The 27,152-nt window shown below is 39.0% G+C and overlaps 1 protein-coding gene across 2 annotated transcripts in view; it reads right to left on the bottom strand.

Annotated features, from left to right (window-relative positions):
* The window catches only part of ptpn1 (protein tyrosine phosphatase non-receptor type 1), a 92,364-nt gene extending 67,372 nt beyond the window's left edge, over positions 1-24,992 (bottom strand). The window contains exon 1 of one of the 2 annotated variants that reach the window (XM_062979740.1): positions 24,706-24,992. In XM_062979740.1, coding sequence (XP_062835810.1) covers positions 24,706-24,906 — 201 coding nt within the window. In that variant the 5' untranslated portion in view covers positions 24,907-24,992. The remainder of the gene's footprint in view (positions 1-24,705) is intronic. The other variant, XM_062979739.1, reaches the window with a different exon arrangement.
* Positions 24,993-27,152: the final 2,160 nt, after the last annotated feature.

The raw sequence follows: 27,152 nt of genomic DNA, 5'->3' as shown, positions 1-27,152 counted from the left end.
GAAATACCACTTTTCATCTCCAACAGCTCAAGATATGCAACTATAAAGAAACAAGTGGGCGTAAGAAAAAGTCTTACTAAATAATGAAGACTAAGCATATTTTACAGTGAGTCAAAAAGGAAGCGAGAGATTTAGAAAAAGATGCACGGTAGTGCTAGCATCTGTCAAGGGGAAAGAGTTATACTGAGAAGAATAGAAAAAGTATGTAGAACAGAAGAACAGAGGGCAGAGCTACCAAATATTACCGCCCAGAGCTTGCCAAAAAATCCAAAATTCAACTATTCCAACTAGCTTCAGGCTTCAGGGCATCACACTTCTTAATACAGCATTGCAATTAGTTCCTTGCAGCAGAATTTAATCACAGTGTTTGGAAATGAACAGAGGCAGCACTGCTGTACTTTTGTGATTGAGTAGTAAGATATATTAGGTTACAATCCTATCCATGGTCAGTCCAACTGAATACAGTGGTACTTAGATTCAAAGAGAAATGCACAGAGGATAACACTGTTATTCTGGAAAGCAGACATCTAATAATAGTAGCAGTACAAACACTGAACAGAATGGCAGAAAATTTAAACACTAAATGTAGAGATAAGAGACAATTTAAATCATTTAGTGACACAGAGTATTGCAAAAAGGACACTACACAACTATCACTGTTGGCTCAATATTCATTAATAAGCAAAACATTTAGAAACAAAATTTGAAGCAATTCTGGTATCATGTCTGCATTTCCACTTGCTTATATCATCTGCCCTTGGTTCCTACTCAACATCCACCAGCACAAATCTTTCTTTGTCCACCTGAATTACGTGATTCAGCTGTTCCTTATAAAAAATGAACCCCCTTACCCAGTTCTTCCATATTTTACATGTGTCACAGGTTAAAACGTAGCTCATAATCCTCCGGACAGGAACCATTACACTAATTTATCTTTGTAAACTGCTCTGGGGAAATTTTTAGTAGTTAAAGGTCTGTGTATAAATGCTTTAAATAATTAAGGAAATTAGAACATCCAGCAACAAGACAGAATGTGGTCTCATTAGATTTATGTTTTTGCTACAGCTGGGCTTAAAGAGAGAACAATATGCAGAGGCACTTTCAACAAGAATCCTTTTTGTACAAAGAGAAATGGACTGAGCTGTTGTTTTGAAAATGTCTTCTTATGGTATATTTTGATTGCATTTACAAGTCACCTTGGAAAGATCTGCAACTTTAAAAGCAACATGAGTGTGTGGGAGGGTGGGTGGTTTGCAATACTTACAGGATGTATGTAAGATATTTCAAAAATACTGAAAACCAAAACCTAGAGGGTTTTTAGAAAAATATAATTCTGCATAATACAAATGGTTATAAATATTGCTGGTTGGAAGTACAGTCAGCCGTCTACATTTCCAGTTTTCACTTTTATGGATTCATTAATATGGCTTCTCTAGGAATCTTTAGGTCCTATCGCACAACACCATGGTCAATCTCTGGCAGCAGTGGACTGCAAAGTCACATTAGAAGACCTAGAGTTACCTAGAGAGGTATTCTCCCACCCACCTGGGATTCTGCACCTTTAATCCCAGTAAATGTGGAGGCATTTCCCTTCTCTCACATGGAAGTAAAGAGAAGAGATAGGGGGGAAGTGAGGAAATTCTCTGTTCTAGTTTTTTTTCCTATGCAAATGCTTCTATTTCAGTGGTTCTCAACTTGTGGGTCCCTAGACATTTTGCCTTCAACTCCCAGAAATCCTAACAGCTGGTAAACTGGCTGGGATTTCTGGGAGTTGTAGGCCAAAACACTTGGGGACCCACAGGTTGAGAATCACTGTTCTATTTATTGATGTCCTGCTGAAAATATGTGTTTCATCTTAAAAACAAGGAGAACATGCCTCTTGGCTCAAAAACAGTATTTTCCATATTTAATTAACAGACTTGGAAAAATATTTTCGACATATATTTAACAGACTAAAAGTTATATGACCAATGAACTAACAAGTATTGAACTGGGTTACAGTTCAACTAGTTGTGGGGAGGGGGGAGAAAATCAGGATTTGAGAATATCTGAACTCAGGATACATTGGTTACAATCATTGCTAAAAAGAAATTCTTCAAGCAATGCTTCCATCTAACACTAAAAGTTGAATTTCCCATTCCAGCTTTCTGGCATTATTCACGAGAGATCAATGTGATTTACTTAAAGTTGTTCAGTCTTTGAGCAAATATGTAGAATATTTCAAAGTAAAAAAAGATGAATTTGCTAGGATAGGATATCCGATGGTTTTAATTATAATGCACTGGTTTATCTTAGTTTCCTGTGCCATCCGCAATCCTAATGATATAAGAAAATATAACATTATCAACACACTAGTCTATATCTGTGAAAAATATGTCATTCTGAGATGCATGAAGACAAAGCTCAAAGTAGAATATTAAGATCCAGTGACTTCGACAAGATTGAAGTGAGTACAAAAGACCAATGCTGATAATTATCTACAGGAAACAATTGGAATTGTTTCTATGTTCCTAAAGATGGAAAGCAAGAACAGCTTCTACAAAGATCTTCTCAGCCTGCCCAAGTAATGTTGAAGAATAGTTTAATTTCTAGCAGAAGACTATATTAGATTTATTTCTTGCCAAAATTCTCAGTTTCAGATCTGTTGTATTAAAAGTTGAGAACAAAATGGTCCCACAATTGCACAATTCCTATAAAAATGAAAAAATATATACAGATAAATAAATAGTTTATACACACATCTCATACACTCATTTCTGAAGGTCCACATTTAGTCCTTCTGAGAATTCTCACCTCACTTTTTCTCTGTATTTGCATACTTTCTGTGGTCACTTCCTGCTTTGTATGCAGTTATCACTGAAGTCAGGGCTTTTTACTTTGTTTTTCTGTAATTGCAATATAGTAGAATGCAGGTCTGCATCTTCAACAGCAATGTAGTTCCTCACATCAGAACAAAGGAAGTGAAAGCTTGTTCAAAGATCCCTTTTTTCTTACATCTATTCTCAGAAAAAGACCATGGTGCTTCTGATGATGTTGTCTGTGTCTTTTTTTTATAGATAAGTGGTTCTCAACCTGTGGGTCCCCAGATGTTTTGGCCTTCAACTCCCAGAAGTCCTAACAGCTGGTAAACTGGCTGGGATTTCTGAGAGCTGTAGGCCAAAACACATGGGGACCCACAGGCTGAGAACCACTACTATAAACTTGGGGAGGATATATACAGGTTGAGCATTCCTTACCTAGAATTCCAAAGTATTCCAAAATCCAAAATGGTCCAACTGGATGGCTAAGATTGTGACATCTTTGCTTTCTGATGGTTCAATGGACACAAACTTTGTTTAATGCACAAGCACATTACAAATATTGTCTAACATGTTTGTGCAGACAAGTATATATGAAACTTAATTAATTTCATGTTTAGGCTTCCATGATAACTTATTATGAGCATATATGGAAATACAGGTACATATTCCAAAAACCAAGAAAACCTGAAATGCAAAGCATTTCTGGTTCCAAGCATTTTGGATAAGGTATACAAAATTTGTATTAAAATATTTGCTCTGCACCTCATGAAGCAGTAAAAAAAACAACAACCCTCTGTTATGTACTTTATTACAATGGATTTGATATGCCATCTTTCCTGGCTTTTAATGTTTTGAATGTTGATTATTTAATTGTTATTATTTAAATTACGTGTTTTAAATTGTGTAAAGTATTTTATTGTCTGTTGTTTATATTTTTACTTCTGTTTTATACTGACATTGAATGTTTGCCTTTATTATGTTGGAAGCCACCCTGAGTCCCCTCGGGGACATAGGGCGGGCTATAAATAAAGCATTGTTATTGTTGTTGTTGATCAATTCTATGTTAGAAAGATGTTGATCAAGAAAATATATTTTCAGTAATTGAACAGGTTATGTGAAACATAAAAATATGATAAATATTAGTCAGTCTGTGCTATTATGCGCGTGGCATCTCAAAAATTACAGCAAACATGTACAAAAGAAAAGACACAAGCACAACATTGAAGATACACGAAATCTTGAAAGTAAGTAAGATGAATCAGTCGGAGCATCAAGTTGCCTGTCTTTCTCATGTGGTTGCAAAGCCTGCATCAAATGGAACGGCTGACTTAGCTGACACAGGAACAAGTTTCAAAAACAGAAGACGCACAACACCCATGTTGCAGAAGCCAAGTGATGAACAGCTGTTCCACACAGCATTCGTCTCCTAGTTCAGAGATCAACAGATCGCACTTCCAAGTAACTTGAACTTTTTCTAAAGACTCTTCTTCAAGACAGAATGATGTGGTTGAGGAAAAGACAGAGACGGATGAAAAGGGCAGCAAGAAAAACAACTCAAAAATCTTCAAAATGGTGGGTTAGAAATCTTGGCCACATGGTGTGTGGTTAAAGACGGGAGCAGCCCTGAGAGGCCAAGATAATGCCTGTTGGAAAATGCTGACTGAGACAGAATGAAAAATAGAGCTTGCATATACAAACATGACTGGTACATGCAATATGTAAAGGTTACAACAAAGTGGTATGTACCTGAATACATACATTTATATTCAGATTGGAAATGATCAGAAGCCAAGCTAAGTTTTTATTCATCTAGCCATTTAATGAGGAAATCTGAGTGGCAGCAAAAATTAAACTTTTCCCCATTCAAACAAGAGAAGCAAAATAATATGGGCAAACATGAACCTCTTTCCCCTTGCTTTCAATATTGTTTATAAATATGACCAATTGAAACACTAATTCCTTATGTACATATTTTGTATATTTGTATAAATATGGGAAGTGCAGATATGTATGACTGTCATCTACCATAAGTATTATTCAAGAATTAGAGCAGAGATTTCCAAACATTTTTAGATGTGTTGTCGAATGTGCATCACTTCGTGATATAGTCATTTAGTTTTACTAGCAAACTGGAGGTTAAACCACCCCTTGTAAGAAATAGGGACACATACATCAATTTTAATAACAAAATGTATGGGGCCACATCATATCTCATGAAAACCTTTTATTTATATTTTTTTAATATATATGATGCATTGCTTATTTCACATCCAATTTCACCTGATGCTTTTGGAAGAAAAGTGTGCCTAAGGAATGGAGACATGACTTCATTCAACATGAACCCTAATAAATATGTTGTGCTAATGTGACTAATACAATAAAGTACAAAAGAAATGTTATGTCCGAGCAATTTAATTAAATTACAAGAGCTATATGGGCTAAATTAAAGAGATGAGTGATATATTAAGTCATGTGGAGTGCTTGATATGGAAACAAGCTGACAAATCAATGGGAAACATTTGATTCATTCCTGCACCAATTGACAAGCATTTGTTAGTCAAGTTGGTGGAAAGAAGAAAAGCCATGCCTATGCACTTATTGGCTATAAATTGCTTATCTGGCTTTCGGTACAAGCCATGATCCCCACCTCATTGTGCATTTCAACTATTTTCTGCCAAGCAAACCAAGTGAAAGCAAAGGGCTCTAACTCTGCATGAACAGCAACAGACATAATTAATTTATTTACTCATTTAAAGTTTGCAATGGCTAACAAGGGCATCACATTTGGTGCAAAACATGGTTCAAGCATTACTGGACAAGTAAATAAAATGCACCATTCACCTTGTACCTCATAAATATGATCTTTTGGCTTAATCTTTATGTTTCTGGCTGTCTGATTTGTATTTACAACCAGATTTGTGTGTATAAACCAAACATTTATTTACATGTATCTAGGGTTTTCAACAGCCCTAGAACTGATTATTATTACAATGCATTTATTTCTCCATTCAGCTATACTTCCCTTAAACATCCAGGATTGTAGGCACCTGAGAGAACACGGTATACAAAGAAGCACAGTGATATTGTAGTCTCTTAAACCACATTTTCATTGAATTATCATGCTGCCTTCCCTGGAAAGCACGGCTTAAGCCAACAACTCAGAATGATACTTTTATACCATGAATAATTTATGATAGGACCTGGGGTCCTTTAACACTATACTGTACAATTACAGCGCCATAATTCCACTGTAATTGTCGTGGCAACATACTATGCAATTTTGGAGTATGTTGTTTGGTGAGGCAATGTCCTTTCCTGCATTCCAAGTCCTGAGATTCTATAAGATAAGAGAATGAAGCTTGAAATGGAATCACAGTGCTATATACCATATGACTTCTGAACAAGCAGGACCAATAGCCATTTCCAAGGTGTCTGAGAGGAGGTTTTCCTAGTTCTACTTGGAGAAAGAGGGATTGAATCTGGGAACCTCGGCATGCAAACATGTGCATTACTACTTAGCTACTAGAGTAGGGCCCAAATCCTGTTTCATCTGTTTCTTTTGTGGTTTTGCACCTTTTCGTCCATTTGGATTGCACGGAACGGTACAACCCCACGGGAACAAAAGAAACAGTGAAACAAAAGGCAGAGGGGAACGGTAGCCATTTGGTCGGCTGATTTTCGGCACTTGGCTGTAGGCCCTGGTTTACAGAGCCTTCAGCCAAGCATTGGGCACTCGATGCTCGTAGGCCCTGGCTGCCGGGACTACGAGCACTGAGAGGTCAATGTCTCGTAGGCTTGGTTCACAGGGCCTACAGTCGAGCGCTGAACGCTTCATTGCAGGCCCTGTAAACCAGGCCTATGAACCATTGACTGCTTGAAGCCTTGTAGGTCCCGTTTGCAGGTTCTACAATTGAGCGCCGAGCGCTCAATGCTTGTAGGCCCGGCAGCCAGGTCCTGTGAGCCGGGCCTACGAGCACTGAGCTCTCGATGCTCGTGGGTCCTGGCTGCCAGGCTTATCGTCGAGCACTCGACTGCAGGCCTCAAGAGCTTGCAGAGCCTGGCACTTTGCCACCTAAGGTCTGATTTTTTTTGGTTTATTTGGACCTTGGATGGGAAAGCCCATTTGTATAAGCGCCCATTTCTGGAAGCGGCAGACAGAAACAGAAATGGGGCCATACAAATAGAACAAACAGAAATGGTAACTAATTCCATACAAATGCACAAGCCTATTAGATACCCAACTTGCACCACAACAGCAGTTCAAAATAGGCTGTTCTTGCCTTATCAGGGAAACTGTCCATCAGCATTTTTAACTTAAATGTTGAAAGGCAAACAAAGATTCATTCATAACTGGTTTCATCTTTTAATCTTGTGATTTCTCCCAAACAGCCAATATTCATGCTAACGACTCCACAGTTGATTCCTGGATGGATGACGTTAGTGATATAATTAATGTATCCCCCCCCCATAAGTCTAGCAGAAAAAACCAAAAACTTTTATCTCTTTCATGAAAACTATTGACTATTACTGTACCTCCATGCTATTCATGTTATAATTGCCATAAACCAATTGATGACTATTCTTCCTCATTTTAGAGATACAAAAAAGATGATAAAGCCACTAATTCCATGAACCTCATCAAGTCTCCTCCAAAATGAAGCTGAAAGCCATATGATTCATTTCGTGCCCAGTGGCCAGAATGGTTCTAATTCCTCTCCCCGTATTCTCTTATATTTACATGGATTGATTTGTAGATCTTTTCCTGATACAAATTATATTTGATTTACATCCAATTAACCAGACAAGAGTCTTCCTGAAATCAATGAGACTTACATAAATGATAAGTCATAAATCTGATTCATTTCATGTGGTCCCTTCCAGTTTGGCCCTATGCACAAAATCAATTCAAGGGCTCCATTAACTTTCTTTTCTTTCTAAATATGTCTGCGCAGTTCCATACATGTCTGCGCGTAGAAATCTATTTTGTACATTACAATGCACCTGTTGCACATATCCTACTGCTAAATCCTTGTGTATTTTAATCGCAGTCACAAATGTTGGACAACTGTTGTAGGGCCAAAAGCTGATGTGACAAAATATAGTTCTGTCAAGCAAAGGGCTTAAGACAGTCATGGGGATGGTCTTATGTATGCTAATAGCTTTTAAGAAAGTAGGATTCTACCACTGGGCAGACCAGGGGGCACAAAAACTACCATATAACATTGTGGATATGAAACACATTTAATTAATTAATTAACTAACTAATACCCCAGCTTTTTCCCTGAATGGAATCCAAGGCTGCATATAAATTAATTGAAAAGTTAAAACACATTTAAGTAAGTAATCATATTAAACACAATATAAAATAATGTATGTATAGCATGATACCAATAATAAAAAGGCAGAACACAGATCATGTTAGCAAAATTTCCACATAATCACTTGGTCCCCAAATGCTTCTTTAAATTACTAAAAGATCTAGTTTTCCAAAAATCATGTGAAAAAATTAGTTTGAGGATGTGGGTGATCTGAGGTTACTATGATGGGTCTACAGATCCTAAACCCACTATGGGACATTATTACAATGATCAAGGTTCTATGGACAATATTAAATCTGTCTTAAGAGTCAAAGATCTTTCTTAGAAGCACCTGGATTTTATCAATCATTAATCACATATGTTCAGAATCTATTTTGCAGTTTTCAGGTCTAAAATATTCTTTACAAAGAAAAATCCATGAGATTTTCAGAATGCTGAATTTTATATTCCACTCGGGATCCTATGTTTTTGAGGGATCATAGAACAGGAAAGCATGTCATTCAATCCCTGGCTATGAAGGAATATAGAAGTAAAATAGTCCCAAAGGAATGGGATCCAACCTCTGTTCAAAAATGTCCAGAGAAGATGAGTCTACCACCCTTCAAAGCAATCTATTCCACCTCCAAAGAGCAACTACAGTAGGGAAGTTTAACATGTAAAAAGGAAAGCTTTTTATGAGGACATTTTATTCTTTCTAAACTTGTGTTTATTTTGTGTTCTTTTGTATCATTTACATTTAATATGATTTTGGGGGGAAAATTGGAAGCCACCTTGTGTCCACAATGGGAGAAAAGCAGAATACAAATACAGTAAATAAATTAAATTCTAATATGAATTCACAAGTGAATTCTATTTCCTAAAAAGGTAAAGGTTTCCCCTGACGTTAAGTCCAGTCGTGACCGACTCTTGAGGGTTGGTGCTCATCTCCATTTCTAAGCCAAAGAGCCGGCACTGTCCATAGACATCTCCAGGTCATGTGGCCGGCATGACTGCATGGAGCGCTGTTACCTTCCCGCCGGAGCGGTACCTATTGATCTACTCACATTTGCATGTTTTCAAACTGCTAGGTTGGCAGGAGCTGGGGCTAACAGCGGATGCTCATTCCGCTCCTGGGATTTGAACCTGGGACCTTTCGGTCCGCAAGTTCAGCAGCTCAGCGCTTTAACACACTTTGCCACCAGGGACCCTACAAGGTCTTTAAATATGGCTATCAAATCACCTCTCAGTTTTTTCTTCTCCAAACTAAATGTATGCAGCTCCTTAAGACATTCATCATAGGGCTTGGTTTCCAGATCTTTAACCTAGAACTGCATTGACTTTTTTTGGCTATCCTATCACCCTGCTGACTTGCATTTAACCTGAGGTCTACTAAAACCCATCGTTCCTTTTTATATGTGCTGCTGTCAAGCCAGGAGTTATTCATCCTATGTTTGAGCATTTGCATAATAGCTTACGATTTTTCCTCTTGAAGTTTGTTCTGTCAGTTTTGGCCCAACTCTCCAATCTGTCAGTCATTTTCAATCTTTATCATGCCCTCTAGGTTATTAGTTAGTTACCCCTCCTAATCTGGAGTCATCAGGAAATAGAAAAGCATGCCCTGTATTTCATCATCCCAGTCATTCATAATGATGTTGAGTAACACCAGCAGTTGTACATTCAAGTCAATTCTACCTTGTAGGGAACCTATCATGGTGTTTCTTGGCAAGGTTTGTTCAGGGGGGTGGGGTGGCTTTTGTCTTTCTTTGGGATGGGTTTCCAAGGCTTGAGCGGAGATTCAAACCCTGGCCCCTACAGTTGCAATCCAATGCTCAAACCAATAAATGATCCTGCCTCTCAGTAACACTAGACACAGAACACAAAGAGTGTAAATATATCTATTCCTAAACAGAGTCACTACTTTTTTGTTTTGTTTTTGGAAAGTAGACAATAAATCACATTACTACCCAATTACAGCTGCCTTGGAACACACACAAAATTAAGCTCACCACAATGTATTTCTTTTCAGTGTCCCATGTCATAACAAAACCATCACACTGGTTTGTGCTGGCAACCTTAACATCCTATACAAACCGTCCAATACCACAGCAAATATAAAAGGATTATCAGCAGCAGCAGCATTTAGTCACATCAATTACATTGGGATCTTGGTATCCACTGGGGTTTAGTTCCAAAAAGTTCAATTACAGTAGTCTCACTTATCCAACATAAACGGGGCGACAGAATGTTGGATAAGCGAATATGTTGGATAATAAGGAGGCATTAAGGAAAAGCCTATTAAACATCAAATTAGGTTATTTTACAAATTAAGCACCAAAACATCATGTTATACAACAAATTTGACAGAAAAAGTAGTTCAATATGCAGTAATGCTATGTAGTAATTACTGTATTTATGATTTTAGCACCAAAATATCATGATGTATTGAAAACATTGACTACAAAAATGTGTTGGATAATCCAGAACGTTGGATAAGCGAGACTCTACTGTATATACAACAGTGTAGTAAAATGGAGTCCCTTATATCAGGTGGCAAGATCAAGATTTATGTGGGTACAATACTTAAATAATGGTATTCCATTTGCAGTATAAAATCAAGCCATGTGCAGCTACTACTGTCATATGAACAAGAAATATATATCTGTGGAAGAAACCTTCCCCAGATATATAAACCTCCCTTGCTTAGTTTTTTCCAACATACCTTACAACCTCGGAGGATGTCTGCCATAGATGTGGGTGAAATGTCATGAGATAATGCTTCTGGAACATGGCCATACAGCCCGGAAAATGCACAAAACCCAGTGAAAGCCTTTGACAACACAAGAAATCTTTTCACATAGTTGGCAATATTGATACATCATAGTTCTATTTCTAGCAGAAACAACACTGGTTATATGTATTCTATTATAAAAAAATTAGCAACTTTGAACCTTTTATTTGTGGATGAAAGGTTAACAGAACTAATGTCGTTAAGTTGTGGAGAATAGGATAGTTCTGTTATTTTGTTATAGCAGAAGCAGTAAAGAATCTAATCCCATTGGAATACAGTTTAACATAAACTTTCATGAATTGTAGCCCACTTCATCAGATGCAAAACATCTGCATCTGATGAAGTGGGCTATTAACACATGAACACTTATGTTATAATACACACATCCAAATTTGTGATGAGAGTATAGATTAGAGGGAAATTTGATACAGACAAATACTGTTCTATTTTTAATCCCAGGCACTGAGCAAACTGTTGCTGAAAACACAAACATCCTAGCAACCAGGTAAGTCAATTAAGACATATAATGTGTTCGCAGTGTCTTATCCCAGTTCTAACTTGCTGAGATAGGCTGGCACCTAATGAACTGGAGCTCAACAATTCTTTGCTGTAATCTTGCTTTGAAATTTCTTTGCTGCACAATAGCTATTTCAAGGTCAATGGCAAAGTGTGTTGGGAGATTGCAGGGTTTTACCAATTGTTTCTAAATATTATCATTTCTGATGTCAGGTATGAATTGCAGATCCTTTACATAGAAAATAAGGAAATGAATTGCAGGCAAAAGACAGAAGAAAGCTAAAAGAGGACCTTATCCTTATCAAGGCTACAGAATACCAACTGAACACAAAGGAGAATGGCAATCCCATGTGTGAATTGAATTCTGTAAATGAATACAATTCTATAATTAAAAGTGAATATTTTTTTTTTGGATTATAAGAACCAGAAGATCCATTCTTCCTTCACCCACCTTAGTCCAGACACTTGCATAGCAAGCATTGTGATGTTGATTATCATATTGCACATTTCATAATTGGGATTCACAAACAAACTGAATTTCGATATCCATCAACCCAGTACTAAAATTAACTTGCAACCTTTAGTTTATTCGGTTGTAATTACAATAAGCGCTTGATAAAAGTATCAGAAACAAAAAACAATCAAAACAATATTGAACTTTCTAGCAAGGAAAAGGCAATGTAGCTAGCTGATAAATTTTAAAGCAGATGCCTTTTTACACTACATTTACAAAACTATTCCATTTTAACTGCCATGGAAACATCCTATGAAATGCTGGGATTTGTAGTTTGGGGAGGGGTATGTAGAATGACAAATTTCAGATCTCAGCATTCGAGAGGATATTACCATGGCAATTACAACAGAATATAATGAGACTATAGAACTACAGCGACATTTGCACACAAGCAAATGCACATATGCACAAGCAGAAAACAGTCCACGAAGGATGTCATATTCAAGTATTCCCTCCTGGTCAGAAAAAGGAATAAATCAAGATGCACATACAAACCAGGATGTTATAGCAGATTACTATCTCATTATTATACATCAACCAAGTACTATGGCCCTTTGTTTTGATCTAGAATAGGTAAGGTAAAGGTTTTCCTCTGACATTAAGTCTAGTCATGCCCGACACTGAAGAGCCGGCGTTGTCCGTAGACACCTCCAAAGTCATGTGGCCAGCGCAGTTACCTTCCCGCCAGAGCTGTACCTATTCAGATTTGCATGTTTTTGCACTGCTAGGTTGGCAGAAGCTGGGGCTAACAGCAGGAGCTCACCCCGCTCCCCAAATTCATACCACCAACCTTTTGGTCAGCAAGTTCAGCAGCTCAGTGGTTTAATCCGCTGCGCCACTGGGGGCTCCTTGATCCCGAATAACTCTCCTTATATTTGTTTAAGTGTAGTGACACCACAACAGAGGCTCTAACAGCTTGAAGTGAATATTACAATTGCTTGTAATAGTGAAAAAGAGAAATGTATTTGTCCCGCTTAAACATAGTAAAAAAGAGAGGAAAGAAGATTAGTATTTTACAAGCTTGATAAACAAAGCCATATTTAGAATGAAACAAAGCAGACAAGAGACTCGTTCTAAACTGTCTATTCTGTTGTTGAAATCATCTTGGTTCGAGAACCCTGATTTTTTTTTTCTCTTCTCCCTTTCAACCGAGTTTCTGTCATCCCAAAAAGAATTGGCTAAATTACAAGGCTTATTACACTTCTCTGCATTTTGTAATATTTAGGAACATATTTGCATGTGGCCTTTCAGTCTGGAGAGGATGAGTCACTGCAGCTTTGAGCAAAAATGATGGATTCATTTTAAAAATAAGAACCCATTAAAATTAACACACTGGAAAAGTTACAGGCAGATTAGAGGGTTGCTTTCAAAATTAATAGGTCCCAAACCTCGCTCTCCTTTACTAGATTCTCACTAGGATGTTGAGATGCACGTTTCCAAAGAACACATTCCATAAAAAGCTGGCTCACAATTGAAACATATATCCATTGCAGTACATAGTGCTCAAGGCCAATAGAAAACTGTGGCCACGAGAAGCAAAATTACAGTAGTACCATTTGTAGGTCTTTAATCTTCTATAGAATTCAAGCTTATTTTTAAAAGGGCCAATTTTTACCATTATAGATCTCTCTCTGCTCCTATAACACGCAAGAATTGTCTGCCAAAACTATTTACATAGGATAATATATAATACACTACCCATTAGTGTATTTTATCCTGCAGTTTAATAGAGTTTGGCATATTTTAAAACTAGCAGTAATGATAAGCTTTTTAAAAATGTGCTTTAAGCATTAATTATCCCAAATAGGAATATTGGTAGATACCAGAACTTTTTCACAGGAATTTTTAAAAACAAACAAAATGTATATGTTTTCTTCAAAACTGCTTTTGCAATAACGAGACTTAGAAACTTAACAGTTGCTCAACTGCTCGGGATTTTAAGAACCCACAGATTGTGACCAAGGAAGATCACAAGTTGTACACAGCCCACATGTTCCCTGCCTTTGCACATTATATCATTGTATTTCCTGTTCTCGGGAACATCAATAACAAGTAATTACTACTGTGGCTGGGAATTCTCTTCATACACCTTTCAGTCTCCTACCAAAATACTTGGGCAAAACTTTCTATCTGTAGCTGCCAGCTATTGCTCAATAGCCCTCTACCTTGAGAGTGAATTCCCTTTATTCCTATGGATACACCAGATATATTTGTGTACTGAATGTGTCATCTCTCAGGCACTAAGGCATTTGTATTCTCAAAGATATTACCATTACTTTGTCTGCAAGACCATCACAGACTAGATCTCCCCTTTCATCTAATGTCCACCCTTCCTGATAAACTCTTCCTTGATGTGCAATGCAATTCCATCCAAACTGAAAGGTACTTAAATCACATTTCAAACATGTCTGTACTAAGTAAGTCTCGGGAGGCATTTATTCTTTTCCTACTGTGGTTCCTACTTAAATCTCCCTCCCCGTTCTTGTATTAGCACTGGAAAGGTATTAAGCGGGAATTCTTCCCACTGTCACTTCCGATGCAAACAGCAGTGTTAAGATGATATATTGTCAAGGCCATGAGGTTAGGTGGGATTCCCTTCCTCTACCCTTTGCAATCCCAAGGCTACCCAGACAGCCTTGTACTTCATTACATCTTTTTTTAAACTATGCATGTTAATGATATACATGTAATTAATGCCACAGCCACTTTGATCTGCAAGCTTTGTCTACATTAGACTGGATTGAGCTACTTGAGATTGCATGCAGTACGGTACCACGTTTGAACATTTCCTTATGTTAGAAATCATTCCATGCAAATCAAAAACCTGCACATTGGAGTGAAATGTTCTCTCTTAATTCTTGTTTTTATTCATTTGTTCTTTCTTCTTACATGAAGCTTTTAAACAGGTAGCATTCAAGTAAAGCACACTTCACTTTCAGAAGCCTGAAGGTCCAATTGAGAGAATATGTCCTTGTTCACTACTATTACATTCCCTGATATAAGGGTTTTTTGTCTGTTTATTTATATGAAGCACTTATCTATTGCCTCTATGAGATCAGAAATATCAAAATAAAAACATTTTAAAACAATTAATTTAGTTTGTTTTAAAATATTTTTATATTGGTATTTAATATTTTTAATTTTCTTACAAACTTCTTAAAATGTTAAAAAGCCATAGAAAGTTTAAACAGTGCAATCAGCCTCTGATTTTAATGACCAATGGAGTACTTTGGGCTATACTCCTTGGTAGTTTTTAAACAGAGGTTGTATGGGTCATCTGTCAGGGATGTTATGTGAAGTTGGACTAGATGACCCTTGGGAGTACCCTCCTATTTCACAACTCTATGACTATATTCCACTGTACATGAAGACTTGAAATGATACGTTGCAAAACACTTAAATAGAAACCTCAAATGCAAAAAGCTAGATATTAGGGTGAATTGCCCTCCTATCACAGCTAGTTTTCTGCACACAGAATTGCACCAGCCCACCCCATTCCACAATAAGGTATCCTTCCATTACCATTATCATTATCACCATTGTCAGTCAGAAGCAACACATTCTAGACACAGCTTTCCTATGTTAACTGTCCCATCCGGGTATTCAGCCCAGTTGATGGCAGGGAAATGGTTTGCTCTTTTAAATATTTTCTGAGACATTGGTACAGACTGGAAAACAGATTGGATTCTTTGCCTTTGTCCTGGGCATCCTTCCCAAACTCTTATGCCCTGAAGAATTTGTGGCAAACCATCTGGCACCCAAATGCCAGTACTTCCACTGAGAACTCTGTGTCATATTCATTCCTGTCACACTGTGTAATACAAACACAGAATATTTTATTATTTTAAGGGGAAACGAGTCTTCTCTTCCCCTTTTTTGTTTTTAATTTGGTCCACAAAACGCTGCATTTACAACAATTTATTATTGCTATTAGTCAAGTGTAGTTCACCCCAACCGGGACAGGGAAAGGACAGAAACTAATGTATCATTCACAATCACATAATTCCAAAGACCAGGAAATGAAAATAAAGATTGTATATAAATATACTAAAGTGAAATTATATTGCAGGGATTGTTGGTACAGTAGAGTCTCACTTATCCAACATAAACGGGCCGGCAGAATGTTGGATAAGCGAATATGTTGGATAATAAGGAGGCATTAAGGAAAAGCCTATTAAACATCAAATTAGGTTATGATTTTACAAATTAAGCACCAAAACATCATGTTAGACAACAAATTTGGCAGAAAAAGTAGTTCAATACGCAGTAATGCTATGTAGTAATTACTGTATTTATGAATGTAGCACCAAAATATCACGATATATTGAAAACATTGACTACAAAAATGCGTTGGATAATCCAGAACGTTGGATAAGTGAGACTCTACTGTATTACCTCTACAGGAATATACACCTATAGATAAGATGTCACAATACTTATCCCTCATGTATCTTCAGGGCTACCTCCTTCCATATGTTCCCTCCTTTATAACACACTCTTTGACATCCAAAAATCTAGTTTTATAGTATGGTAGGCCTTTTTTAGGATAGACAATTTTGTATCAGACAATTTTAATTAAGTAAAATTTTCATGCTCTATGAAGATATCAAAAGGTTGTCCCACCGCCCCACCCCGCCAACTCAACAAAGAGAAAAAACTTTTGTTTGGGAATAACAATTGAAGAACACTCCTGAGTTCACATGGGGGAGGGAGCGGCATATAAATAAAGTGTTGTAAATAAGAGCTTCTTGCCACCCATCCTTCCCTAAGACCCTATACCTGTTGCAATCCCTAGTCTCGGTCTTTGACCTTTCCTGGGAATATCAAATACTTTCACAAAACTCTTTTTGAGGGACTCTGAAAGTTCAGCTTCCCTAGGAATGTCCCTATGCTCATTCCACAATGCACCCAACCATTTATTTTTTAAAGACCCGAAACTATACATTTAAAAACCCAAAAATAAAGGAAGTGGGCCCAGAGAAGCCTTCCACAGATGATTACAACTTGCCTTTAGTGCTGGCTCATAAACAGTCACTCAGCTAGCAGCTTGCGGCAAATGAGAATCACCACCAAGCAGCAAATTGTTTGCAAACCAGAAGACAAGTTATTTTTTTTCCTTTCTAGCATCTTCTGTCTGTGAACCACAGATGACCAACAGTCACCGAGGCTTATGTGGAAAAGTGGACTAGTAAAACTGTGTGGGAATGGAATTTTTGTGGACTTTACTTCCAAGCAGTCACGATGACTGACAGCTGTTTTGTGTGGTAGGTTTTTGTTATGTATCTATGTGTATGTGTACAACACACACACACACATATATTCTAAATAACTACCAATAAGACCATAAGCCAACTCCAAAACTAAATTTAAAATACTATGGGTAAGCAAGGCTGTAATTCCCCAACAGGCTTTGCCACAAAAATTGCTTTGGTTTCCATCTCAGAAACCAGTGATGATAATGTAATTGTCTGCAAGGGGAGAACGAAAACTCATCAGAAAAAAACTGTAATGCTTCTTCACACAGAGATTGAAATCCAATCTGCTGACAGGGCTGCTTCAGCCACTGGAATTGGGAGCAGGGGGCAATCTCCTTTTCTCACTGCGGCCCACTGTGTATTCCCAAAACATACTCCAGAAGGTGAATTTTCAGGAAGCACTGAGGGCTGTTAAAGGGAGAATAAAGTTCAGTTTTGCATGACACTGGATCTGAGTGATTGTTTGGATTTAAAAACATTCTTCATAGCAATATGTAATGCTGTAGTTGTAAATTATAATTTGCACCATGTTTGTTATGGTGTTCCTTAAGGCGGATTGCAGCTGCCCTCCACTGACATTTGGAAGGCCGTGTGGAGCCCATTCAAGATGCACTGTTATATTGGAAGGTAATGCAGTGATTGACTAACCATATATGCAAATGTATAAATTGAACACATGTTTAAGTGGAGTGTGGCTTTGAGGTCAAAACTGCTGACAAAATTTGGTATGACACGTGAGAGGAAAAAGCACCAGTGAGACCTCAAGGGTCAACAGCCCCTGGCTACCATTGCTGCTATTTCTCCATCCAGGCATTCAAAAAGGCCAGAGACAGGGAGTTAGTGCTCATTTCAGGTTCTCCTGGGATGAACTAAACTTCTGCCTCTTGCCACTCTATGCAGAGAAGGAAATGGTTCCTTTCTTTAAAAAAAAAAAAAAGAGTTAGGTATAGTGCTCACATTGGCCCATGCATAACTTGACCCAAGTTCTTTGGGGTTGATTTTTTTCCCACTAAAATTTCTATAGCATATACAGGTAGTTTGGGGACAGGAACATGAAAAGCAGTAATGCCACCAATGTCTTAAGCCTCATACAAATCATGCTTGAAAATAAACTATTTACATTAACTTTCAACTTAGATTATCCACAAAAACAACTAAGGAAACAAATCCTACCCAAAGGATTAGCAAGTTAGTCTCTTGTTCAAATATTACTTCCAGGGCTGGTTCTGTGCTTTATAGCAAAACCAAAAGTGGAGATAAACAAGGGCGAACTGATAAACAGCACATGATTTGATTACCGTCCACAGTAATCCTTCTGGTTCCTTGTCTTCTAACATGAGCTAGGAAGAACCACAGCTTTGTGTGTTTCATAGATAGCCAACAAGTATAGCAGCTTACCAAACACAAGACAAGCTTATCTTAGATAGGCAGATACTAAAGATATGGGCACAATAATAACTACAGGAAGGAAGACGGCTGCATCAAATGATGCAAAAGTGATGAAACTACAGTGACTGATAGAAGGTTTGAAAGGATAGCTGTTTTTGAGGAACATTGACTGAGAAGGGGTTCTGGCTTGATGGAAGAAACAGGGGTATCCCACGCATTGTAGCTCCGGAACTATATATCAATAGAAGTACAACCTGCCTCTATCTCAATGGAAGCAAATGGAGAATTTTAAATATTCAGGCTACTTTGAAGCTTGCTGGTTTTCCAAGAACTGGGTCATTCTGTCCAATGGGTGAAGCAGACAATGGGGTTAGAGGAAAGATTACACTATAAATGCAAAGCAGCTCAGCTCTGTGGCACATCTAACACTCGACAGCCCTGCTCTGCCTCTCATAGAGGAGAGTTAAAGTATACTTCACTGTTGTGTGCCTCAGAGAGAGCAAAATATTCAGACATGATTTCCCCAAGGCCAAAAAGGCACCTGTGTTTATTACTAACCTCAGATGAACTGGAGGCTACAAGCATGGAACTAATAGACACAATTTTAAAAGATTGGTGGATTCCACAGTACTTCTCCAATATGCCTACTACGCTTCTAGTAGCAAAGTGCTCACAAATGCTGCAGAACACTAGCACATTAAGTAGCGAAATTATGCAAAGCACATGGTGCAAGACTAGAGCAGCCTCCTTGACCTAATTTCTTTACTTTTGCTGACATAATTTACCATCCCCATGCTAGCAGTATTCAGCACAGCTATGTCGAGAGGACAAAATTAAATTGAAGCAAGAGTAATAGCTGCATTGGTCTAATACTCTCGCAAAGTCACTTTCTGAGCATTGTGCACTTCAAGGACAGATTAGTGGGGGGGGGGGGGGGGGAATTTGCAAAACCTATTAGTCTGACTTTCAACAATGGAGAACATGAACGTCACAAGAACAGTCTCCCCCTCCACCACAAATACACACAATTCCTAATCTCCGTTTTAATTGGGAAGCCTGATCAATGAGCTTAACAGTACCTTGACTGTGCACAGAACTTCAGTTTTAAACCTAAATCCATTTGCTCATCTCACGTGTAGTAGAGCCATTAACATTGAACTGATTTCATATGCCTTCTCTAGTTTTGGGGGTGGCTGTCTAGTTTTTAATTATTTTTAGTAATATATTTTAATAATGATTTAATAACACAAGGGATTTAATTATTACTTTATACTCATATTTTAATTTGTATTGTGTCATATTTATTGTAAGCATACCCGAGTCACTATATCGGGAGAAAGATGGAATAAAAATAAATAGTTGGAAACTAACCACTGGATGTAGACCTTTACATTGAGAGTGTAAACTTTACTATTTTCCCATTCAAGGCTTGTAAAAGTTTTTTTTTTCAATCCATCATAGCATAACCAGAGGGAAAGACATTGATTTCACAACTTTTCCATTTTCCAAATTCCCCATGGCAAGGGATAAATTCATTCACCTCCCCTACAGAGAGAATAGCAGCTAAGACCAATCTCTCATATTGATTTAGCCTGGCAGCGTATGAACTAAAACACCATCAATATCCATTAAAACAGATCTCACAAATCTCTACACCCATTAGATGATTGAGGAGAGCACTACCCCACCTTTCACATTGTCTATTCACCCAAAAACCCTGAGGCAGCAAAATACTGGTACAAACCGCAAATATTCTTAAAATAACATCAGCTAACCTCAGTTTGCATGTGTGAACTGGACGAGTCCTGCATGCTCTCTGTTACTACATGTAATTTATCTGATAAGAACACTATGAACAAACCTTGCTGCAAATTCAAGGAAAACGGCACCCCTGCCTTCAGAACAAGATTACCTGGAACAGATTAGGCTGGCGTTTTCAAAATGTAAGGTCACAATTTCAAAGGCTATACCAAACAGAAAATCTAGTTTTCAAGATCATACAGAAGCAGATCATAAAACATTATTTTTGAAAATATTACGCTGAATTAAAGGTGACTCTACACTGTAGAACTAATGCAATCTGGCACCACTTGGACTGCCATGGTTCAGTGTTATTGAATTCTGGGAAGCTGTAGTTTAGTGAAGCACCAGCGTTCTTTGGCTTTTGACATTGTAAAACTAAAAGTTCGATGATTCCACAGCCTTGAGCCATGATAGGTCAAGTGGTGCCAAACTACATTAATTCTACAGTGTAGATGTTCCCCAAGTCATTCAGAGAAGTTGCAGTTTCCAAACAAATGATATAAAAACACATACACACACACACACATTTGTGAAATTGAACTGCCCTGTAATAATGCTCAGAAATACCAACTGGCAACCAAAAACAGCATTGTGCAAAACCTCTCCAGTTGAGGCTGAAAGATCAGGAACCAGACACAGAAAAATGTTAATTTACCCCTAAAGCGCTGGAGTAGACGGGTGCAAATAGGGAACACGCTATTCTTCAGAAGGGAGGGAAAGGGATTACAGTCCTAGGATTATTGTTTCCCAAGGCAAAGTAAGATGACTGCATTGATCATTAATATTGCCGCTCCAGGGCACTGTGGCAGAAAGCTACTAATTAGGGATGAGCTCCAAGAGAAGAAGCTAGCCAGGCAGATTGCACACAGAAGGGGAGATCTGCAAGACAGTCGCCCGCAGGAGCCTTGTCGATGGGGAAGGGAGGATGTCTCTGCTAGGGCGACAAATGGGGCGTCTACACTGTCAAATGAATGCAGTTTGACACCATTTGAACTGCCATGAGTCAATGCTATGGGATCCTAGAGTTTGATGGGGCGCCAACACTCTTTGCCAGACAAGGCTAAAGACCATGTCAAACTACAACTCCCATGAAGCCTTGGCAGTGTCAAACTGCACTCACTCTACAATGCTTATGTACCCCAAGATGGAAAAGAGTGCCCTTGTTTTTTTATTATTATTGATATAGGGTTATATTTAATGAAGTTTGACCTCAGTTTGAACTGCCATGGCTCAATGCTATGGATTCATAGGAGCCGTAGTTGCACAAGGCTTTTGTCCTTTTCAGCCAGAGTGCTTACGCCTCAGCAAACTATAACTCACATGATTTCATACCATTGAGCCAGAGCAATTCCAAGTGGTGTCAAACTGCATTACATCTAGTGTGGACGCCTCCTATGATTGGTATGGGGAAAACATAAATCTAAAAGACCTTGTAAAACTATGAAGTCTATGATTCCATAGTATTGAACCATGGCAGTTAAAGAACTGCTAGAAATAACATGAAAAAAAATATAATTTTCAGAGGTATCGGGTTGCTGTGAGTTTTTCGGGCTGTATGGTCATGTTCCAGAAGCATTATCTCCTGACGTTTCGCCCACATCTATGCAATTAATCACCTTGATTAGCATTTAATGGCCTTGTAGATCCAAGGCCTGGCTGATTCCTGCCTGAGGGGGAATCCTTTGTTGGAGGGTGTTAGCTGGCCCTGATTGTTTAATGTCTGGAATTCCCCTGTGTTGTTCTTTATCTACTGTCCAGATTTTTGAGTTTAGGTCACTTTCCTCCAGCAGACAAGAGTTCTTTCTCCCACCCTGGACCTTGCGCACAGGGCTGTAGTCAAGGGGCACGGGGGAGGGGTCCAACCCCCCCCCCACACAAATTTCATTTTTTTTAAATGTTTTTTTTAAAAAAACCTGGTTCATGAATTTTAACTGGTTAAAACTATGAACAAATCCCCATGAGTGTCCACTGAAGTTCATCTGTCTTGAGTGTCCACTGAAGTTTATCGATAGAGCCTGGTTTCTAAATTATTTTGCGTTATGGAACTATTCTTCATGATTTGCTAAAAAAAGTTTCAGCCACTCCCCATTTGTTTTCTGGCTATGGCCCTGCTTCCATAGATATATAAACCTCCTTTTCCTAGTTCCCAACAGACCTCACAACCTCTGAGGATGCCTGCCACAGATGTGGTTGAAGTGTTGGGAGAGAATGCTTCTGGAACGTGGCCACACAGCCCAGAAAACTCACAGCAACCCAATTTTCCTTCAATCTGGATCCATTACTCTATTTTTTAGTCTCACAGCAACCCAGTGATTCCGGCCATGAAAGCCTTCGACAACACATTTTCAGAGATATCGCCAAGAATGCAGTGTATGTTATGTGTTGTCTGGGCTGTATGGCCATGTTCCAGAAGCATTCTCTCCTGACGTTTCACCCACATCTATGGCAGGCATCCTCAGAGGTTGCCTGCCGTAGACAACAGACAAGAAGTCTTTCTCCCACCCTGGACCTTCAACAGATATATAAACCTTCCTTGCTTAGTTTTTCCAATAAACCTCACAACTTCAGAGGATGCTTGCCATAGATGTGGCCGAAATGTCAAGAGATAATGCTTCTGGAACATGGCCATACAGCCTGGAAAACACACAACAGCCCTGTGATTCTGGTCATGAAAGCCTTCGACAACACAGTGCAGTGTATGCAATTTTGGCAGTGAAATAACATGAAAAAATATATTGATTTTCAGAGATGTCACCAAGAATGTAGTACATGCCTGCCTTCTTCCAAGGGAGGATTAAAAAGAAGAGTCTCATCACACTTTCTCACAATGCTATCCAGTATCTATGTGAAGACAAGTATCCCATAAGCCAGGCATGGGCAAACTTTGGCCCTCCGGGTGTTTTGGACTTCAACTCCCACAATTCCTAACAGCCTACCGGCTGTTAGGAATTGTGGGAGTTGAAGTCCAAAACACCCGGAGGGCCAAAGTTTGCCCATGCCAGTCATAAATCAAGGGCAGCAGGGTGGGTGAGTAGGGGGGCTTAAATGCCCTGCATCATCTGGATTAAAGAATGGTAGAAACAGAAACAGCTAGAGACAACTGGAGCTTGAAATGTTTATATATACAGTAGAGTCTCACTTATCCAACATAAACGGGCCAGCAGAAGCTTGGATAAGCGAATATCTTGGATAATAAGGAAGGATTAAGGAAAAGCCTATTAAACATCAAATTAGGTTATGATTTTACAAATTAATCACCAAAACATCATGTTTTACAACAAATTTGACAGAAAAAGCAGTTCAATACGCAGTAATGTTATGTTTTAATTGCTGTATTTACGAATTTAGCACCAAAAAATCACGATATATTGAAAACATTGACTACAAAAATGGCTTGGATAATCCAGAAACTCGGATAAGCGAGGCTTGGATAAGTGAGACTTTACTGTATGTATATATATATATATATATATATAAGGTAAAGGTTTCCCCTGACCTTAAGTCCAGTCGTGTCTGACTCTGGGGGTTGGTGCTCATCTCCATTTCTAAGCCGAAGAGCTGGCGTTGTCCGTAGACACCTCCAAGGTCATGTGGCCGGCATGACTGCATGGAACGCCGTTACCTTCCCGCCGGAGCGGTACCTATTGATCTACTCACATTTGCATGTTTTCGAACTGCTAGGTTGGCAGAAGCTAGAGCCAACAGTGGGTGCTCACTCCGCTCCCCTGATGTATTTATTTATTTATTTATTTATTAGACTTGTATACCGCTACTCCCAGTTTGGCTCGGAGCGGTTTACAGAAATAGATTAAAACAATACACTTTGAACCTGGGACCTTTCGGTCTGCAAGTTCAGCAGCTCAGCGCTTTAACACACTGAGCCACCGGAGGCTCCTGGGTGGGTGAGTAGGGGGGCTTAAATGTATTTCATGCACTGGATTAGGATCTCATCGCACTAGGGAATGAATCAACTTTAAATCCAGTTCTTGCTTTCTGCAGAATTCTGGGATCTGTAGTTTGGTGAGGCCCAGGACCTGTCTGGGTTAGGTGTGGATTTAAAGTGGATCTGGTGTGATGAGGTCCTTGGATAGAGGAGTGGGAGGCTTGCTTGCACCAGGTCAGATGGGTGAACAGGGGTGTTTGCATACACTGCACGCACAAGGGGGGCATGGATGGGGTTGAGCGGGGCTACATGGGGAAAGTGGACCCTGGGGATGGGAAACAGGGAGGAGACAAAAAAGAGCCAGGGCAAGGCGAGAAGGAAGGGAAGGGAAGGGCCGAGCTTTGTCCAGCAGGAGAAAGGCAGACAATGGGGGTCAGAAGACGGGGCCAGCCGCTTTACCTGGTAGATGGCGGCCCAGCTGTCTGCCTCGTCCATCCGGTGGAACTCCTTCTCGATCTCCATGCTGTTGGGGGGCCAGGCCTGGCCGGCCCCCTTCTTCTCTGCTCCTGCCTCTTCTCTTTCAGCCCCTGCTGCTGCTGCTGCTGCTTCTTCCTCCTGCTCTTCTTCTTCCACCCGCGGCTCTGGCTCTCTGCTCTGCATGGAGAGCGCCTCCTCTTCCTCCTTCTCTTCTTCCCTTCCTTCTCTGGCTTTTCCCAGCCCACGGGAAACGACGCACGCGGCTCCGAGGAGGAGGAGGAGGAGGAGGAAGGGGAGGAGAGAAGCCCGGCCTCCCGGGGAGAGAGAGAGAGAAAGCAGGAGGAGGAGCGTTTAGAGAAGGCTGAGCTTAATCGGGAGGAAGGGAACTAACGGGAGGGACAACTGGCGCCACGGAGCCGTTCATTGCGCCCCTGGGCATGTGCAGAGTGCCGGCTCCAATACTGTAGAATAGGGGTCCCCTAACTAAGGCCCGGGGGCCACATACGGCCCATCGAAGCCATTTATCCGGCCCCTACGATGGCGACTCTCTCCTCCTCCACATGCCTTTCCCACCTCCCCCCTCGCCCGGTGCGTGCCTTCAAAAGCTTTGCTTGTTTATAATGGTATTTTAATAATTATTTAATTAATTATTAAGGGGTGCTTTGCTACCCTGTTTCCCCTAAAATAAGACATCCCCAGAAAATAAGACCTAGTAGAGGTTTTGCTGAATTGCTAAATATAAGGCCTCCCCCAAAAGTAAAACCTACCCTGTTTCCCTGAAAATAAGACATCCCCAGAAAATAAGACCTAGCAGAAGTTTTGCTGAATTGCTAAATATAAGGCCTCCCCCGAAAGTAAGACCTAGCAAAATTTTTGCTTGGAAGGATGCTCGGCACCCGCCAAACAAAACACCAGAGCATGCAGGATTGGTAAATGTACATACGAGTTGTACATGGAAATAATGGTAATAACAAGAAATTCTTGACAGGAGTCACAGTTTGTCTGGTTTGGTTATGTTGGTTTGTGATGAAAACTACTGTACAGTATATAATAAATGTTCATTTTTTCGTTCAACAATAAATGTGAATTCTTCTTCATGGAAAAATAAGACATCCCCTGAAAATAAGACCTAGTGCATCTTTGGGAGCAAAAAATAATATAAGACACTGCCTTATTTTCGGGGAAACACGGTAGCAAAGTTTTTGTTTGGAAGCATGCCCGCTGAACAGAACACCAGAGCATGCAGGATCGGTAAATGTACGTACCATAGAGTGTTGTACATGGAAATAATAGTAGTAACAAGAAATTCTTGATAGGATTCACAGTTTGTCTGGTTATGTGATGACAACTACTGTACAGTATATAGTAAATGTTCATTTTATTTGTTTAACAATAATTGTGAATTCTTCTTCATGGAAAAATAAGACATCCCCTGAAAATAAGACCTAGAGCATCTTTGGGAGCAAAAATTAGTATAAGACACTGTCTTATTTTCGGGGAAACACGGTAGTGCTTTTGGTGCACAAAGGCAGAAGGGGGTTGGACTAAAAAGCCCAAGGAATCTCTTACAACCCTCTTTATTATTATTATTATTATTATTATTATTATTATTATTACAGTACAGTCTCATTTATCCAACACTCGCTTATTCAACATTTTGGATTATCCAACGCATTAGAAGCCTTATATATCACCTGTCACATCAGCACTTTTAATCTTGTACCCATTACTCTGGCCCGGCCCAGTTTTATTGTGTTTTAGCGTATTGTTTGTTGCTTGTTGTTTATACTGTTTTAATTGTTTTAATTTGCCTTTTGTTTTGTATTGTTATATTGTGTGTTGAGGCCTTGGCCTTTGTAAGCCGCATCGAGTCCTTCAGGAGATGCTAGCGGCGTACAAATAAAGTTTAATAATAATAATAATAATAATAATAATAATAATAATTTTTGTGGTCAATGTTTTCAATACATCATGATATTTTGGTGCTAAATTCATAAATACAGTAATTACTACATAGCATTACTGCGTATTGAACTACTTTTTTGTCAAATTTGTTGTATAACATGATGTTTTGGTGCTTAATTTGTAAAATCATAACCTAATTTGATGTTTAATAGGCTTTTTCTTAATCTCTCCTTATTATCCAACATATTCGCTTATCCAACGTTCTGCCGGCCTGTTTAGCTTGGATAAGCAAGACTCTACTGTATTATTATTGAAGGAAGGACACAGTATAACACAGCAAACGAGATATATATGCTGGATTTCGTATCACAAAATCACAAGTCGAACACTTCCCAAGCATTTAGGACTGTGATTTATTATTATTATTATTATTATTATTATTATTATTATTATTATTATTATTATTCACATTGAGGCTGGGTGGCCATCTGTCAGGGGTGCTTTGCTTGTGCTTTTGGTGCACA

The sequence above is a fragment of the Anolis carolinensis genome, chromosome 4 (genome assembly GCF_035594765.1).
Source record: "Anolis carolinensis isolate JA03-04 chromosome 4, rAnoCar3.1.pri, whole genome shotgun sequence".
Classification (NCBI taxonomy): domain Eukaryota; kingdom Metazoa; phylum Chordata; class Lepidosauria; order Squamata; family Dactyloidae; genus Anolis; species Anolis carolinensis.
Note: the sequence above shows the minus strand (reverse complement) of the source record. Positions and strands in the feature narration are given on the sequence as shown.